The 15,876-nt window shown below is 39.4% G+C and overlaps 1 protein-coding gene across 2 annotated transcripts in view; it reads right to left on the reverse strand.

Annotated features, from left to right (window-relative positions):
- LOC149299770 (protein MON2 homolog) overlaps positions 1-15,876 on the reverse strand; it is a 53,645-nt gene that overhangs the window by 24,007 nt on the left and 13,762 nt on the right. For both annotated transcript variants that reach the window (XM_089486060.1, XM_089486058.1), the window contains 15 exons: positions 14,608-14,705; positions 13,928-14,053; positions 8,023-8,217; positions 7,786-7,910; positions 7,459-7,598; positions 6,712-6,865; positions 5,897-6,129; positions 5,308-5,389; positions 4,820-5,001; positions 4,322-4,434; positions 3,940-4,044; positions 3,172-3,252; positions 2,819-2,892; positions 2,584-2,674; positions 2,236-2,337 (listed from right to left, as the gene is read on the reverse strand). In XM_089486060.1, coding sequence (XP_089342186.1) covers positions 2,236-2,337; positions 2,584-2,674; positions 2,819-2,892; positions 3,172-3,252; positions 3,940-4,044; positions 4,322-4,434; positions 4,820-5,001; positions 5,308-5,389; positions 5,897-6,129; positions 6,712-6,865; positions 7,459-7,598; positions 7,786-7,910; positions 8,023-8,217; positions 13,928-14,053; positions 14,608-14,705 — 1,901 coding nt within the window. The remainder of the gene's footprint in view (positions 1-2,235; positions 2,338-2,583; positions 2,675-2,818; positions 2,893-3,171; positions 3,253-3,939; positions 4,045-4,321; positions 4,435-4,819; positions 5,002-5,307; positions 5,390-5,896; positions 6,130-6,711; positions 6,866-7,458; positions 7,599-7,785; positions 7,911-8,022; positions 8,218-13,927; positions 14,054-14,607; positions 14,706-15,876) is intronic.

A 15,876-nucleotide genomic window follows, 5' to 3' on the forward strand; every position in this document is an offset into this window, starting at 1 on the left:
GAGGGAGAAAGCGGCACTTTACATGAATTATACATAAACTAAGTGCAACACAGTGCGCGAGAATAAGAAACGTACACCCTTCTTAATGGAAGAGAAACGGCACGATGCTACCAACAGATGAGACATATGCCAATAAAAAACAGAATCTAGTATAAAAAATAAGCCTTTTCACTATATGCAGGGAGTTGGTGGTGCAAACTGTGTGTAGTGGGGGCAGGTGGTGTGCAGTTTAGGGTCTGTGTGTGGGAGGCTGCACATTTATAGTGTGTGCTTTAGGGGGTAGGAGTGCTGATCCATACGTTACACAGCATGATGTGCTATTTGGAAGAACCAACTTGTCCCTCATCCCACGTGCATACAGTATGAATGAGCAGCCTGCTGCATCTCAACCCACCATCATGTACACAGTATGAATGAGGGGGTTGGAGTGTAGGAGGCTGCTTACTCATACTGTAGATGGCTACTCACTCACACTGTGCACACGAAAGGGGGAAGGCTAGGGTTCTGCTGTGTACCATATAAATTACAAACCTTTACCACTTCCACTTCCACTTGACCCCCCTGCTGCACACACAATAAATGAACAGCCTCCCACATACATCAACCCTACCCCTGCTGCACACACTACTAAAAAAAAATTAAAAAAATAAAAATAAAAAAATAAAAATGAGTGAGGCGAAAGAAAGCGAGAGAGGGGTAAAGGAGAGGGAAGAAATGGAGAGGGAGATGACAGAGGAAGCAAAGAAATAAAGAGGAGAGAGAGAGAGACAAACGGGGGGGAAGAAAGAATGGGGACAAGGAAGACAGCATGGAAAAGATCAGAAAGAGAGGAGAAGAAAGATGGAGAAAAGGTGAAAAAAGAGAAGAACAGAGATCTGGGAGGAGAGAAGAAAGAGTGAGAAAAGGGTCAGAGGGGAGTAAGACAGAGAAACGGGTGAGATAAGAAGAACGGAGGGGCTTATACAAAACAAGAGGGTCAGAGGCTTAGATGCAACATAGGGAAGTTCTACTTTACTCTGAGGGTAGTAGATAGATGGAGGCTAATACAGTGAGGGGACTGGGATACACATAAAGCTTTCCTCACTATAAGACCTGACTGATAGGGATTTCAACCATTTATATCAGGAAAAAGGGGCAGACTAGATGGGCCGGAATGGTTCTTATCTGCAGTCAAGAAGGAGACGAACGAAAAATTGGAGAGAATACATGGAGGAAGAGAAGAGGGGCGAGAGACAGAGAGAAGAAAAAGAGCGAGAGAGAGAAGAAAAGGAATGCAAAGGGATTGCACTTAATTTTTATGACAGATATAAGCTAGTACGAGTATAAAAAAAATGGAGGAAAAGGTAAGACTATCAGTGTTGTCATACTGGCGGCATAGGTGTTGGATGTTCCCTCTAAGCTTTCATTATGATTCTAGATGGGTTGCATTGTATAATAAATTTAACAGTGTTAGGCCCACTGCCCTAATGCTATGTATCTTTACAAACTAAATGAGAGTTAATCATCCTGTTCTCAAGTGACCATTTTTATTTTTATTATCTTTCTTCAACCTCTATCCAAATCTGATGGTTGTTATGTTTCCCAACATCATGCAGACAGCATGTACCTAAACATGGCCTATTTTGGAATATATGAAAACACATGACCAACACATATTCAACGGCGTGGTGAAAGCTGATGCTTTCCTTACAGTTTGCACTAATATCAAGTCTAGTTTACATTGATGAGCATCCACTTAAGAAACAAAGTGATTTATATATTATGTGTACTTTAAACAGTGCTAGTCTTCACTCTTCATAAAAATGTGACACAATCCTGGAACTCCTATGTACTGAAATTAGTACAAAAACGCATTAAAATGCACATCTGATGTCAAGATCTATGGATATGGCAGAGCGTATGAAAACAAAATGTACTTAATGAATCAGGTGCATGACTTTAAGTTAACAAGAACCTTTCCATCAGTATCTGGCACACTATATGCAGTCTACCTAAGGGATTTATATTTTTTTTTAAAAAAGAGGAACACTGGATAACGCAAGTTAATGTAGACCATTGTATTATATATTTAACCTATGCTCAAAAATAAGATGGTCATTCTGCGTAACAGTTAAGGACAATTACATACACTATTTGTGCAAACTCAAACGCTATGATAATCTAAAATGCCATTCAATAGGGGACAATTTGTCACAAACAAAAACATTAAAATGTGGGGAAAAAATGAAACAGTACCTCTATAAGATGGCCAGTCAAAGGTCTCCACAAAATCTCAATTCTGTGCATGTTCACCAGACCAGTTTCCAGCAGCTTTGCAACAGCAAAAAGGGATGGCTCCTTTATTCACAAAAAAAATATGATGTTAATGTGGTAGACAACATGGTAGGTAATGGGTAATGTATTCTACTATTAGGACCTGTGTTTGGACACACAAAGATAAAATAATATTTAGATTAAGAATTTAAGAACCATATTTAGATTTAAGAACCACCACTCCAGTTGTGGCATAAAACTGCACAGCTCCCCCAGTCCCCTGCAGCCACCACCACCAATCTACACAAAGGGATCAAAGATGCCTTTAACCTTGTTGTTCCCATACGCCATGTCCATGGCCTCGAGTGACAATGAGCACAGGGCATTGATCAGGTGATGAAGCGACACATCATCCAAGTACCTAAAAAGGAGAAGAATACATCATAATCCTCATCCAGCTGTAAAAACAAAACAAAAAAAAAAAAGGAAACACACACACACATATATATATATATATATATATATATATATATATATATATATATGTATAAAGTATCTTTCTTACTGTGAACTTTCAAACAGCCGTGAGAGGATTGTGGAGATAACAGGCAGGTCTGTCATAACAGCAGTAGTTAGAACCTGCAAAATAAGCAACAATATCAAACGTGTCACCAGAGCACTAATAAAAAAAGAAATATATAAACATATATATATATATATATATATATATATATATATATATATATATATATATATATATATATATATATATATATATATATATAAACATATATATATAAACATATATATATATATAAACATATATATATATATATATATATATATATATATATATATATATATATATATATATACACACACACACGTATGTATATATATTAGGCTTGGAACCCTTACAGTGCTAGGCCCTTCTACGGCTCTTCCAGGTTTTAGCGCTCCACCAGTACTGGGTTTTAATCCAAGTATCCATACAAGGTGCTGAAATACAGAAGAGATGTGTAAACAGTAGATGTTTACCATACTGCAAGACCCTTGTAAAACTGTAATGTAAAACAAAACAAAGATAGGACGGGTACTTCATCCAGAAATATATATATATATATATATATATATATATATATATATATATATATATATATATATATATATATATATATATACACATATATATATATACACACACACACACAACACACACGCACACACACATATAGCTGGCAATCATATAACCCTATTCCGAGCTTTAATAATTCAAAGGTCAAGCTTTATTTACCATTAATAAAATGGGATTGCCTGCAATAAACTACATACAACAGCTGCTCAACTTGCCTTTTACATGGACAATATGTGGGTAATTGTGTTGTCCATGTCAGTGACAGTTGACTTGTTACAAAAGGTCGTTAGAGAGGACATAGAGAAAGTTAAGAAAATGTTAATCTAATTTTTAATTTGTGTGTTAAAGGTATTTTTTTTATTCCACTTACGCCATAGAACCTCATTAGTATTTCTAACTTTTTTCCCCTTCGTAACACACTCTAGTTTCATTTTCTTTCAAATAAATAATAAAAGTTATATAAAAAAATAAATAGAATATAAACATTAGTATTTTGCATCTTGGAATAAGGTATTACTTCTTGTCGGCAATTAACAATTGAATCCCAATACCTGAAGCGTTGCAAGGACAAGTTGCCACGAGGTCCCCAAAAATCCTCCGTGACAATGTGCCAGGTTCAGCAAGGTGCGCATACACTGGATATTTTTAGCTGTAAGCTGTACGGAAACAAATCAAATAAGGCCCACTATTACTATGTCAGGATTTAATCTTTCCATCAAAAAAAAAGGCAGACTAGATGAGCCAAACGGTTCTTATCTGCCATCAAATTCTATGTTTCCATTAATGTTTCCGGTATCATTTATCAGCTAAAGAGCTAAACGTTGTTTAAAAAAGCTTTAGAAGTTTGATACCTGTCCAAAAAAAAACAACCAAAAAACGAACACAACATATGGGACAGAACGTGGGTATAAGAAGACATGAAAGTAACTTTACCATGACAGTGCCTTGAGGTTGTAGAGCTAGTGGTTGCCCCACGGCTACTACTTGCTGATGAGACTCACTTGATGGACTTATTATCTGAACGTTTTGCCCCTGAATGGAATAAGCTGCAGAAAAGACACAACGCATTAAAAGAACACACAACACCTGAATAATCAATAATGTAAACCTTACTGAAATTGAATGCTATGTTCTTTCAGCAATAACACACGGCTGATTGAGGTTTATTTCAATAATTTTAATAAAGTTCTACATAAGGAAAACAATCTAACACTGTAGGATCTGGAAAGCTAGAAGGTCTTTTTGCCAATGGCAAACTAAGAAATATAGCTATGTTTATTATGAGCAATTGGCTGCTGTAAGCAGGACCATTCTTCCCAAACACGCATGATAAAACTCATCACGGTTTTACCACCAACAAACTTTTTTACCTTTAAAAATTTAGTGAAACGTTAATACAGCGTCAACAATCTTTTCAATGACAGGCCTTACATTTGTTGCATAGGGTCGCAGAGGAGCTGCTCAGCACAGTGAGAGTGTAGTGAGGTGGTAAGGAACCTTTGCAAATGGCGGTTATGAAGGCATCTCTAGGTGTCACAAGCCCTAACTTTCCACACAGAGACGCCACTGTCATCTCAGCCTTCAGGATATTTTCGGTAGCAGCTTCGTCTGTGCTGTATTAAAAAAGGAAAAGAAACCCAAGAAGGAACAAGCATGTCAGTGTTATTAGGGTTAAATAATAATGCAGCACTTTAACAGCTTGGCATCCATCATGACACCCTACGTATCACAATTTTTGTGTTTTATTATGTCTATAATGACAGCATAGAACGTCATAATTTCATTTAAACGGGATGCTCACAACAGCAGGTTTCCCGTTAAAGGGACTGCCCAGCTCTTAGTGAATAGACTTATTTATAACCCGAGATGGCTGCCCCCAAAAAATCCATTTCAACACAAATGTAGTTTTTACATCTTACCTTGCATCAAGTAGGAGTGATAAAGCTGCAAGCAGGCCACACCAGCATGCATTAATCATTTCTTCCCAAACAGCTCTACCAACTTTAAAAAAAAAAAAAATGCAAGATTTATTTTTTGTTTTAAAAAATGTAATTATACCTCATTGTGACGAAGAAAATGCTAAACAGATAAACACTCTCTATAAAATTAAAAACTGACCATGTCGCTATTTTTTTTTCTTCTTAAAAATTACCTTTTTAACGGAATGAAAATACTGGACTTCACTGAATACAAGATTTTTTCTGTATGGTTATTAGCACCCGATGTTTTCATCATTTTATTAACAAATCACAAAGTGTTATGCTGCTGGTTTAATCATTATATCATATATTATGAACCCAGAAACAACATTATTTGCTTGTTTGCTTCTATCTTTCAAATAGGTTTGTAAAAGTACACTGTTGGTATTGTGTAAATAATAGATTGACACAAAGGAACATGTTCTTCAAATCAATTATATATATGTCTAACATGGAAACATTCTGCACGATTATCTGTTCCAGAAAACATAGGGAACATTATAGAGAGATGAAAAACTAGAAGAATGACCTGGCTCTGTCTCAGCTGGATCAGATCGAGTTGCAGGGTCTTGTTGATCACTCGGTTTTGTATGCGTCAGGGTCTCCTCTGCTGAGGTATGCGAGTCCGTTTCAGCCTGACTGATCTCGCCTTCAATCATGGTGGTAATTCCACGGACAAGATCTAATAGGCAATGAAAGGCTACAGACATGGCGTAACCTTCAGGGATGTTTGGAGGCTCCACCTTATCCAGCATTTCCAAACTAACAAAGGGGAAAAAAAGAACAAATGTTAACAATTTCATTTCAAAATAATTCCTCACAGGCTTGAATAATATAGTGGAGAATACAACAATTACAGGTTGATAAGAAATTAATCAGATCAACAGAACAACTGTTGACTACCCTAGCCATTATAATGAGCGTTCTTCTGATTTACTGTTTGTCTATCACACATTTTGAAACATTTTATGTATTAATCTTGTTCGGGAACACATTGTTTCATTGTTCATTCATTCATTGTTACATGTCTGCTTCTTTCTGTTAAGACAGGTTTGGCATTCTAGCATTCCTTACTTCAACTGAATTAATTTCTTTTCCATATTTCTTGAATACAGCACATGAAAAACTGCCTGGCTATATCAGACTATATATATATACATGAGTTTTAAATGATAAATATGATCTCTCTAAAAAAAAAATAAAAAAATAAATAAATAAAAAAAAAAGCAAATAAAACTGCTCCATCAGGATATAATTGTGGGTGTTTAAAGCTGCATTTTTTAGATGGTTGCTGTAATGATGACTGTGGTTTGTTTAAAAAAAAAAAAAAAAAACATTACTTACTAGGTGGCTTTAGCACTGCCTTGAATTGAAATGGTCAGGATAGGTATCCAGGTGCCTCTGTATTCAAAAGCAGGAAGGACAGTCACATTTCCACTCGCCGCTGCTATTCCTGTTGTTGACTGATTTGAAGCTGGAGCAATGGAACTAGAGCCAGCTGTCAAGGAAAACGCAGAAATGAACAAACCCTCTACCTTAGTCATGTACGACATCTAAACTAAAACGCTGCTTCCAAACTAACATCACCAGTGGCTGCTGCCCAAATGTGCCTTGAACAGAAGAACTAAAGGTTTAGTGCTATTTTTGGAATAAATCATTATGCTTGGTTTTAGATTACAAAAAAATGTCACCCATCTAAGAAAGGGATTGTGGATACAGAGCAGGAAAGTGCATGTTTCTCCTCTGTTCTGATCCCCCATCTTCCTGTTCCAATGCTGCCAGGAACTTAGATAGGTAGGTGAGGTCTTCTGAGTTTGTATTTTAATATAACTTGTGTAAATAATAACATGTGGAATTGGATACCAATAGGAGGAGATGAGGCGGTGCAAGTTTTGCTCACCCCTCAACATGACTTCAAATGGGGTTATAAGAGGGAGGCACATCGTTGTGTGCTTTTCTATATTTCACACAATGTATCTTGTGAAAACAAGCCTCAAACTTGAAGTACACACACTAACTAAACTCACCTCAAGGAACCAACAAATGAACATAAATGTGATAAAGGTAAACATATGAAAGGAATGCATATACCTGACTGGTTCGTTGGGTTTGATGTACTTCCAGCACTTGGCACAAGGAAGAGAGATTGAATAAACGAGCCCAAGGCATTCACAATGTCACGGAAAACCTTTGTAGAGTGCTGTTTCATGTCATAGGACTGACAGAAAGACCTAAAAAGTTAATGAAAAAAAATATTTACAGCACAGATATTTAAAGACAAATATGAAAGTAATATTCCCAGTGCCCAAGACTTTTTCCCTCGGTAAGCATTTTGCACCACAAGCGCGGTTTTACCACCTTAAAGAACTGAAATTTAGGATTTTTAAACTGGCGTGTTTGTAAATAGCAATGTTTTACCTAAGCAGCTGAGGCTGTACACAAAGTCTGTGTATGGATTCTACTGCCACGGCTCGTAACCACTGAGGTTTATCAGCATCCAGAAACTTCACCAGCAGAGACAGGAAGATCTCACATTCCGTTACCTGCAAGAGTTACACGTCCTGGCTACGTCAATACAAAGTCGTAATGAAGTCTTATAAACAATAAAATTATACACTTTCAGTAACACTTATATTGAATCCAAAGTTATCTTACCAAAAGGCTGTAAAACTGCTTAATTAAGACAGACACAACTCTTAGCAACCGCATACATATAGGAAAGTACGGCTTCTCGACTGGGGCTGGGGATGAGTTGCTGCTGGAACCTTGGCGGAACTTAATATTTGGCGAGAAGAGCTTTATGACAAGGGGGCACACTCGTTCCTTAAGAAGAAAACTGAATTCTTGATGCTGAGGAAACAAAAAAAACAAAACAAAACCCATGATACTTTAATCAGATATGGACCACAAGAAAATGGTTAAACTGTTGTATTGCACATAATATATAATAACATGATCATAAAGATACTCCCTCTATATCATTTTAATATAGCCAAGGCCAGATTAAGGGGCAGGGGGCCCTAGAGCATTTTTACAAAGAGGACCCCCTCTTTTCTTGTGCCACATCAGCAACAATAAAACTCGAGTAAAACAAAAACAGTCTAGTGGCAATCCATCTACGTTAGGTGCACGATGTTATATCCTGTTCATTTTACACGTCGGCATCACATTATCTCTCTCCTAATCTAAGCCTTGGCCACTAACATGTGCAAACCACTGCGTATGTGCAGCCAATGAACTGCCAATTGGTTGTGACTTTGGATAGGACTGTTGGCAAGTGGCACATAACTCCTGGTCAAGACTGTCCTGTTCATACCAGGGCCATTGGCAAAAACCTACGGAGCGTGGGGGCATTTGCTCCAAACTAGGTGATATAAAACAGTCCCTGGAAGCTACCAAAATGGTACAGTCTCGCCACAAACCTCCATTAGAGTAGCAATTGACTGTGGTCAAAATAAAAGAAAAGGGTGGACGACTTGGAAAATAGAAGCAGGAGGAATAATCATTGCATCACTGGCCTCCCTGAGTCAGCCGAATTGATAGAGATTTTTCCAACTGTTCAGCCAACCCACAGGTGCATAGATATGCTATAGAAAGTGACCACATATTCGCTGCTGACTGCCTTCGTCCACACCTATTTGAACGGTTCAGCTATAACGACATGCAGGAAATCCTGAATGGTTTCCACATATCTTCTGGTATGATTTAGAAAGGTCATGAGTTGGTGGCTTTTCTAGATTTTCAGCAGCAGTCTCAACAAAAAGAAAGGCATTTCTCAACAATGTTTCTCAACCCTTCCAGAGAAAAAAGAAAGCCACATTCATTTACCCTGCTTGCTTACGTATCCAAGCATCGATTGGAATTCCCTGCATGACTCTATTAGACTGGTCGTAACGATCGTGTTTCTCACTATCGCTCTAACATTTGTTTTCATTTCCTGCCATGAATCTTTTCCTTCCTGCGTTATTCTGGTATGAGAGCTCCCTATGGATGCTCAGTTACAATTTGTTGTGGCTCACTGTCATTTTGTGTAGGTTGGCCATGTGGCCTTCCTATTTATTTTATTTTTAAACACACACACATATATATATATATATATATATATATATATATTAGGGCTGCAACTAACGATTATTTTAATAATCGATTAGTTGGCCGATTATTTTTTCGATTAATCGGAAAAAAAAAACCAATATGCAAATTTTTCGTTTATTTAAAATAATTTAATGAACTGGATGTTAAAAAACAACTTAAAATTTACATTAACATTCTTATTTTGTTATGATGTAATAAAAAACAATATTTTCAAAGTACAAGAACCCAAACACAATATTTATGAAACAAAATAACCCCAAACGTTCTGAAAAGAGGTGGACTATTACTGTTCAAGAAACTTTGCCCCAGCCCCAGCACTTTGCGCCCAGCACTTTGCGCCCAGCACTTTGCACTGTGCCCCTGCACCCAGTCTCCAACTCTGCCCTGCACCCAGCCCTGCCCCCACACTCACACCCTGCCCTGCACCCAGTCTCCCACTCTGCCCTGCACCCACACTCACACCCTGCCCTGCACCCAGTCTCCCACTCTGCCCTGCACCCACACTCACACCCTGCATCCCCACCCCCACTCTGCCCTGCACCCAGTCTCCTGCCCTGCCCCCACACTCACACCCTGCCCTGCATCCCCTGAAACCCCACCCCCACCCCCGCGAACCGCTCTGTGCGAATGGAGCCACTCGCACAGAGCGAACCGCTCTGTGAGAATGGAGCCACTCGCACAGAGCGATTCGCACAGACATGAAGAATACTTACCTCCAGAACGCGTCACGTAACTAAAAGAAGGCGGAGACTGCAGAAGCGGGGAACGCTCGCGGAGGTAAGTAAACAACGAATCGATCACTCGATTAATCGATAACGGAAATCGTCGACAACGATTTCCGTTATCATTATCGATTTGTTGTTTCAGCCCTAATATATATATATATATATATATATATATATACACACATATATACACACACACACACACACACACCGTATTTGCTCGATTATAAAACGACCCCGATTATAAGACGACCCCTCAAATTTTGGATCTTATTGGAGAAAAAAAGAAAACGCCTGAATATAAAACGACCCTAATGGGGAAAAAATCAAAACCACTGTTTTTGTCATAACAATAGTTTAATCATTAACATATAACAACAAGATTATCTGTAAAATAGCAAACGTGCAAAAAAACAATCAAAGGGAAAAACAACAGTGTTTGTTTCTAGATTTTTTTAATCAATAATGACTGGAATGATACCATCATCTTACTCTTCCTCCTCGTTGTCCTCCTCATCTCCTTTGTTTTCAGTGCTGCTCTGCGGTGTCTCATGCCACATCCATGGCATTAGTAATGCAGCATTTCTTGTCAGCAGAAATCTGGCCCCAGGCATGAAGTACCCACTCACATATAAGAGTAATAGATGGCTTTTTAATTTTTCCTGTTGGAGTGAGGGTGTGATCATCAGAAAGGAGCCATGCGTTGTACTGCCTTTTTAAATGGTCTTTAAATGCTTTATTAACCACAACATCCAGGACTTGTAACTGTGAGGTCATACCTCCAGGGATGATGACCAAATCAGTGTTCATCTTTGAAATTAGCTTTTTAACATTTGGGGTTAAATGTCCTCTGAATGCATCAAGGACAAGCATTCCTCTTTTTTTGCAATGGATTCCTTGTTGTCTTCCCCAAATAATTTTAATTTTAAGCCAGTCTATGACTAGACTTTCTTCCATCCACCCCTTCTCTTAAACTCTGACTATCACTCCTGATGGTACTTTTTCTTTTGGCATGGTTTTCCTTTTCAGAATAATGTATGGTGGAAGCTTTGTTCCATCTGCTAGTACTGCCAACATAACGGTTATTCGAGATTTTTCATTCCCAGTAGATTTTATGAGAACTGACTTCTCTCCCTTCTTGTGCACTGTAACATTGCTTGGCATGTCAAAGAACACCGGTGTTTGATCGGCATTACAGATCTGACTGAGGGCATAGTCATGCTTTTTCCTCAGAGCAATCACAAAGCGTTTAAAGGAAAGGAGTTTTTTACTAAAGTCATTTGGTAGTCTTTGTGCTAAAGTTGTGCGTCGCCTCAAAGACAAACCATGTCTTAGCATCATCCCATGCTGGCTTTAAATTCAGTTATTTTTAACTGTTTTGCAATTTTCAGTGCTTTTATCTGCATAGCTTCTCTGGTTACAGGTTATCCTTTGCTACGCATTTCACAGACAAATTTTGCTACCCGTTTGTCAAGTTCTTCATGACGCCCAACTTTAGGGCCTTTGAAATCTTGCCTGGTGGACTGTGTGTTCAGGAGTTCTTTCTTCTGTGTCTGCCATCTCCTGCATTACACTCTGTGACACAGTACTTTCTGGCAGCTGCACAATTGTTTGTTTTTTCTGCCTCGTTTATCACCATCATCGTAGCTCCTGCGTAAGAATTTTTTAGTAGATTTGCCTTTTCCTTTTGCTTTCTCTACTGGTGCCACTCTTGAAGGCTCTCCTCTGGATGTGGAAGGAGTTGGCATGTCGCTTGAGCACTCTCCTCTGGATGTGGAAGGAGTTGGCATGTCGCTTGAGCACTCTCCTCTGGATGTGGAAGGAGTTGGCATGTCGCTTGAGCACTCTCCTCTGGATGTGGAAGGAGTTGGCATGTCGCTTGAGCACTCTCCTCTGGATGTGGAAGGAGTTGGCATGTCGCTTGAGCACTCTCCTCTGGATGTGGAAGGAGTTGGCATGTCGCTTGAGCACTCTCCTCTGGATGTGGAAGGAGTTGGCATGTCGCTTGAGCACTCTCCTCTGGATGTGGAAGGAGTTGGCATGTCGCTTGAGCACTCTCCTCTGGATGTGGAAGGAGTTGGCATGTCGCTTGAGCACTCTCCTCTGGATGTGGAAGGAGTTGGCATGTCGCTTGAGCACTCTCCTCTGGATGTGGAAGGAGTGGAAGACATGATGGCAATTTGGAATCAGAATACGGTGGGGTGGCAGGTTTGCTGTTTAGGTACTCTAAAACCATAATAACAAGAAGACACTAGTCATGCTATTCTGTTACTGTATATGGTATGTGTAACTGTAAAGTGTTTGCATACTCTGTAGTGTTGTTTTTATTGGAAATAAACGTACATTACGTACCAGTAATTTAACCAATACCAGCATTACTGTATTTTACATACGGTGTATTATAGAATGAAATGGGCCGTGCAGGGAATCTACCACTCACTCATAAGCAAACTTAAAATCAGTCACTCATAAACACACTTAAAATCTGACACTCACTCATATGCACTTTTACACTATGACACAGGGGAATGGTGGTAGTAATGTGGTGGTTTATCTTATTGCATGTGTATAGTGGGTTTTTTTCTTGCTCACCTGTCAGTGGGAATAGCACATCTATAGATGTCCCATCAACATGTCCCATGCTCCTCAGTCACGCTTAAAGGGGTCTGGGAATCATGGGAAATGTAGTTCACTAAGATGTGCCCCTAATTGAACCAGCTATGCAAATCATTCCTACCTGACAGTCTATGCTCCTCTTCACAAATTGTGTGACTGTCAGGTAGGACTGATTTGCATAGAATCATAGGCAGGGATAAGGCACAAAACGTAAAAAACGAAGCTGGGTCAGGTGAGAACGGCGTGACCCACGTGACCCGTGCATCAGTAATGGTCAGAGCTTCCGGCGAACGCTGTGATCTGGCCGCATCGGAGGATGTTGAAGCTGTGGAGACAGATGTGACGGCTGCCGCGGATATGGAGGCTGGGGCTGCCATGGGTACGGAGGCAGCGCCGGCGGCTGCCGCGGATACGGAGGCGGCGCCGGCCGCGGATACGGAGGCGGCGCCGGCTGCCAATGGAATTCTGAGGTATCGTGGGGGATGATCTGAGGTCTGAGTACAAGACGACCTCGATTATAAGACGAGGTCGGTTTTTCAGAAATTTTTTTCTGGAAAAAACCTCGTCTTATAATCGAGCAAATACGGTATTTATTTTTAAGTTCCAGGAATGGCTTTATTCCACTTCAGCTTCTGACTGCTGTTAAACGCTCCATGTTTCAGCATTTGCGTGAGAGGTATTCACACTATTTGTAAAACAATGGCATTTTCTCGTGTCATGTCTAATACTATACCCACTCACGCACACGTTTCCCTTATCCTTAATAAAAACAATTTAGTATCATGGAACATGAAGGGTATCAACCACCTTGCCAAGCACACGTCCGTCTACGACATCTAAATTCTCACATAGTCTTCCTCCAAGAGACTCACCTTACTGACTCTGAACATCAAAAACCTGAAATAGGACGAGTAGGCAAGGTGTGAGTCTCCTTTTACTATTCTTATAAGACAGGTACAGTGGTGACCCGCCATTCCCATCCTCCTTTACAATGGATGATGAATAATGCCTTATTTAAATCTCAATCCTCCACATCTAGCCTCAGAGCTGCTTGGCAAGAATTTGCTTCCTTTTAGCCTGACCATGTTGATGAGGCAATCTTATATTTTGTACCGATGTCTTACCTGAAGGAACACTTGGGGAAAGTCATTTAGAACCGATTCTAAAAGTTCCAGACCAAATGTGCGTGTCATTTCTGTCATACCCACAAGCCAATACGGTGCATCAGCATTAACCAACTGACACAAATCCTAGGAAAAAAAGAAAAATTCTGAATAACAATAATAATGTAAATTATTGTCCATCAATGCGTTGTGAATAAGGGGGTTAATAGTACAACGAACATTAACAAAAAGCTCTACTATGAGAGATCATTAACAGAGTTCTGTTAAAGTTATTGAAGAAAATGATGGTGTATAGAGTGCCATTTCCCTAATTTTCTTCTCCATCCAAGTTTCACACATTTGTACTAGAATAATGTTTAAATATAGCTTTCCTTATATCATTTTGTATCATGTTTTTATATCATTTTGTTTACATCACTTGCTCAGCTGTGCTACTTGTAGCTCACACGCAACAGTAAATGTCAGGAACATGCACTTTAACAATCAAGAAGTAAGCACAACACAAATTAAGTAGTACGCAAGGAGCTATTTCAGCCAAGGCAGCAGCACCAAGACGACTGTGAGACTTCTCCCTTGAAGTCATGTTCCATCTATTAAACTTGCTCTTCAAAGTTAAAGAGCCTCTAATTCACGTTTGTCAGTCACAGAAAATATAAGACACGTTCTTAGTTGTTTTATACCTGAAAGAGCATATAGGCATCTTTAGCACATGGCTTTAGGGTGCTAACAGATCTTCTATTACTGTTTCCTGGGACAGGAACGGGCTGTTCTGGAACATCTACATAAAAGAAGAGGCACCTTGTGATTGAAACGTGCATTTTACCGAAATACGTAATATTTATATGACACTTCCCAGGATGAACGGTGTAACATATGAGCGTATAGAATATATATATATATATATATATATATATATATATATATTTAAGGGGTAGTAGAAGTATTATTAAACACTCATCTACAGACACCAGACAAGCCAGAAGGCTTGCTTTTCCCTCAGAAATCTCATGGTGCTTTCACAACCACAAGGGATTCTGGGTAGGCGCATGCAAATAAGGTTAACAATTATCACCTTTGCCTCTATATCCACTTTATACATGGATCCCTTGAAAGTAACTGCCCGCTGTACAAGACAGCCATATATATATATATATATATATATATATACCGTATTTGCTCGATTATAAGACGACCCTGATTATAAGACGACCCCCCAAAATCTGAATATTAACTTAGGAAAAAAGAAAAAGCCTGAATATAAGACGACCCTAAAGGAAAAAAGTTTTACCAGTAAATGTTAATTCATGTAAACTATTTTTTTTAATAAAAGCTATGATTGAGAAAAATATTTTTTTTGTTTTTATTTCTTGTATTTTCCAGCCTGTCCCCCAGTTACGCACATCTGCCCCCAGGCTTGCCACACCAATATGGCACTGTGGCCCATGATATGCCTTTTAACCCTCTATATGCCACTGTGCCCCATGGTATGCCTTTTGACCCCCTATATGCCACTCTGCCTCCAGAAATGCCTTATCCCCCTATATCCCATTCTGGCATTTAGGGGGTTAAAATGCATATTATGGGGCAGAGTGGCATATAGGGAGGTATAAGGCATTTCAGGAGGCAGAGTGGCATTAAGGGAGTTAAAAGGCATTGTATAGAGCACTCTGCCTCCAGAAATGCCTTATACCCCTATATGCCACTCTGGCATTTAGGGGGTTAAAAGGCATATTATGGGGCAGAGTGGCATATAGGGAGGTATAAGGCATTTCAGGAGGCAGAGTGCTCTATTAAATGCCCCCTTAACGCCACTCCAGAAATGCCCTATGCCCCCATTTAACTAACACACACACACACACACACTCTCTCTCTCTCTCCCCCCCCTCCCCTCCCCTCTCCTCTCTCCTCTCTCCCCTCTCTTACCGGTGCTTCCAGCCGGGGCAGCGGGT

The sequence above is a fragment of the Sceloporus occidentalis genome, unplaced genomic scaffold, assembly GCF_023333645.1.
Source record: "Sceloporus occidentalis isolate IW3139 unplaced genomic scaffold, rSceOcc1.0.p SCAF_28, whole genome shotgun sequence".
In the NCBI taxonomy this organism is placed as follows: domain Eukaryota; kingdom Metazoa; phylum Chordata; class Lepidosauria; order Squamata; family Phrynosomatidae; genus Sceloporus; species Sceloporus occidentalis.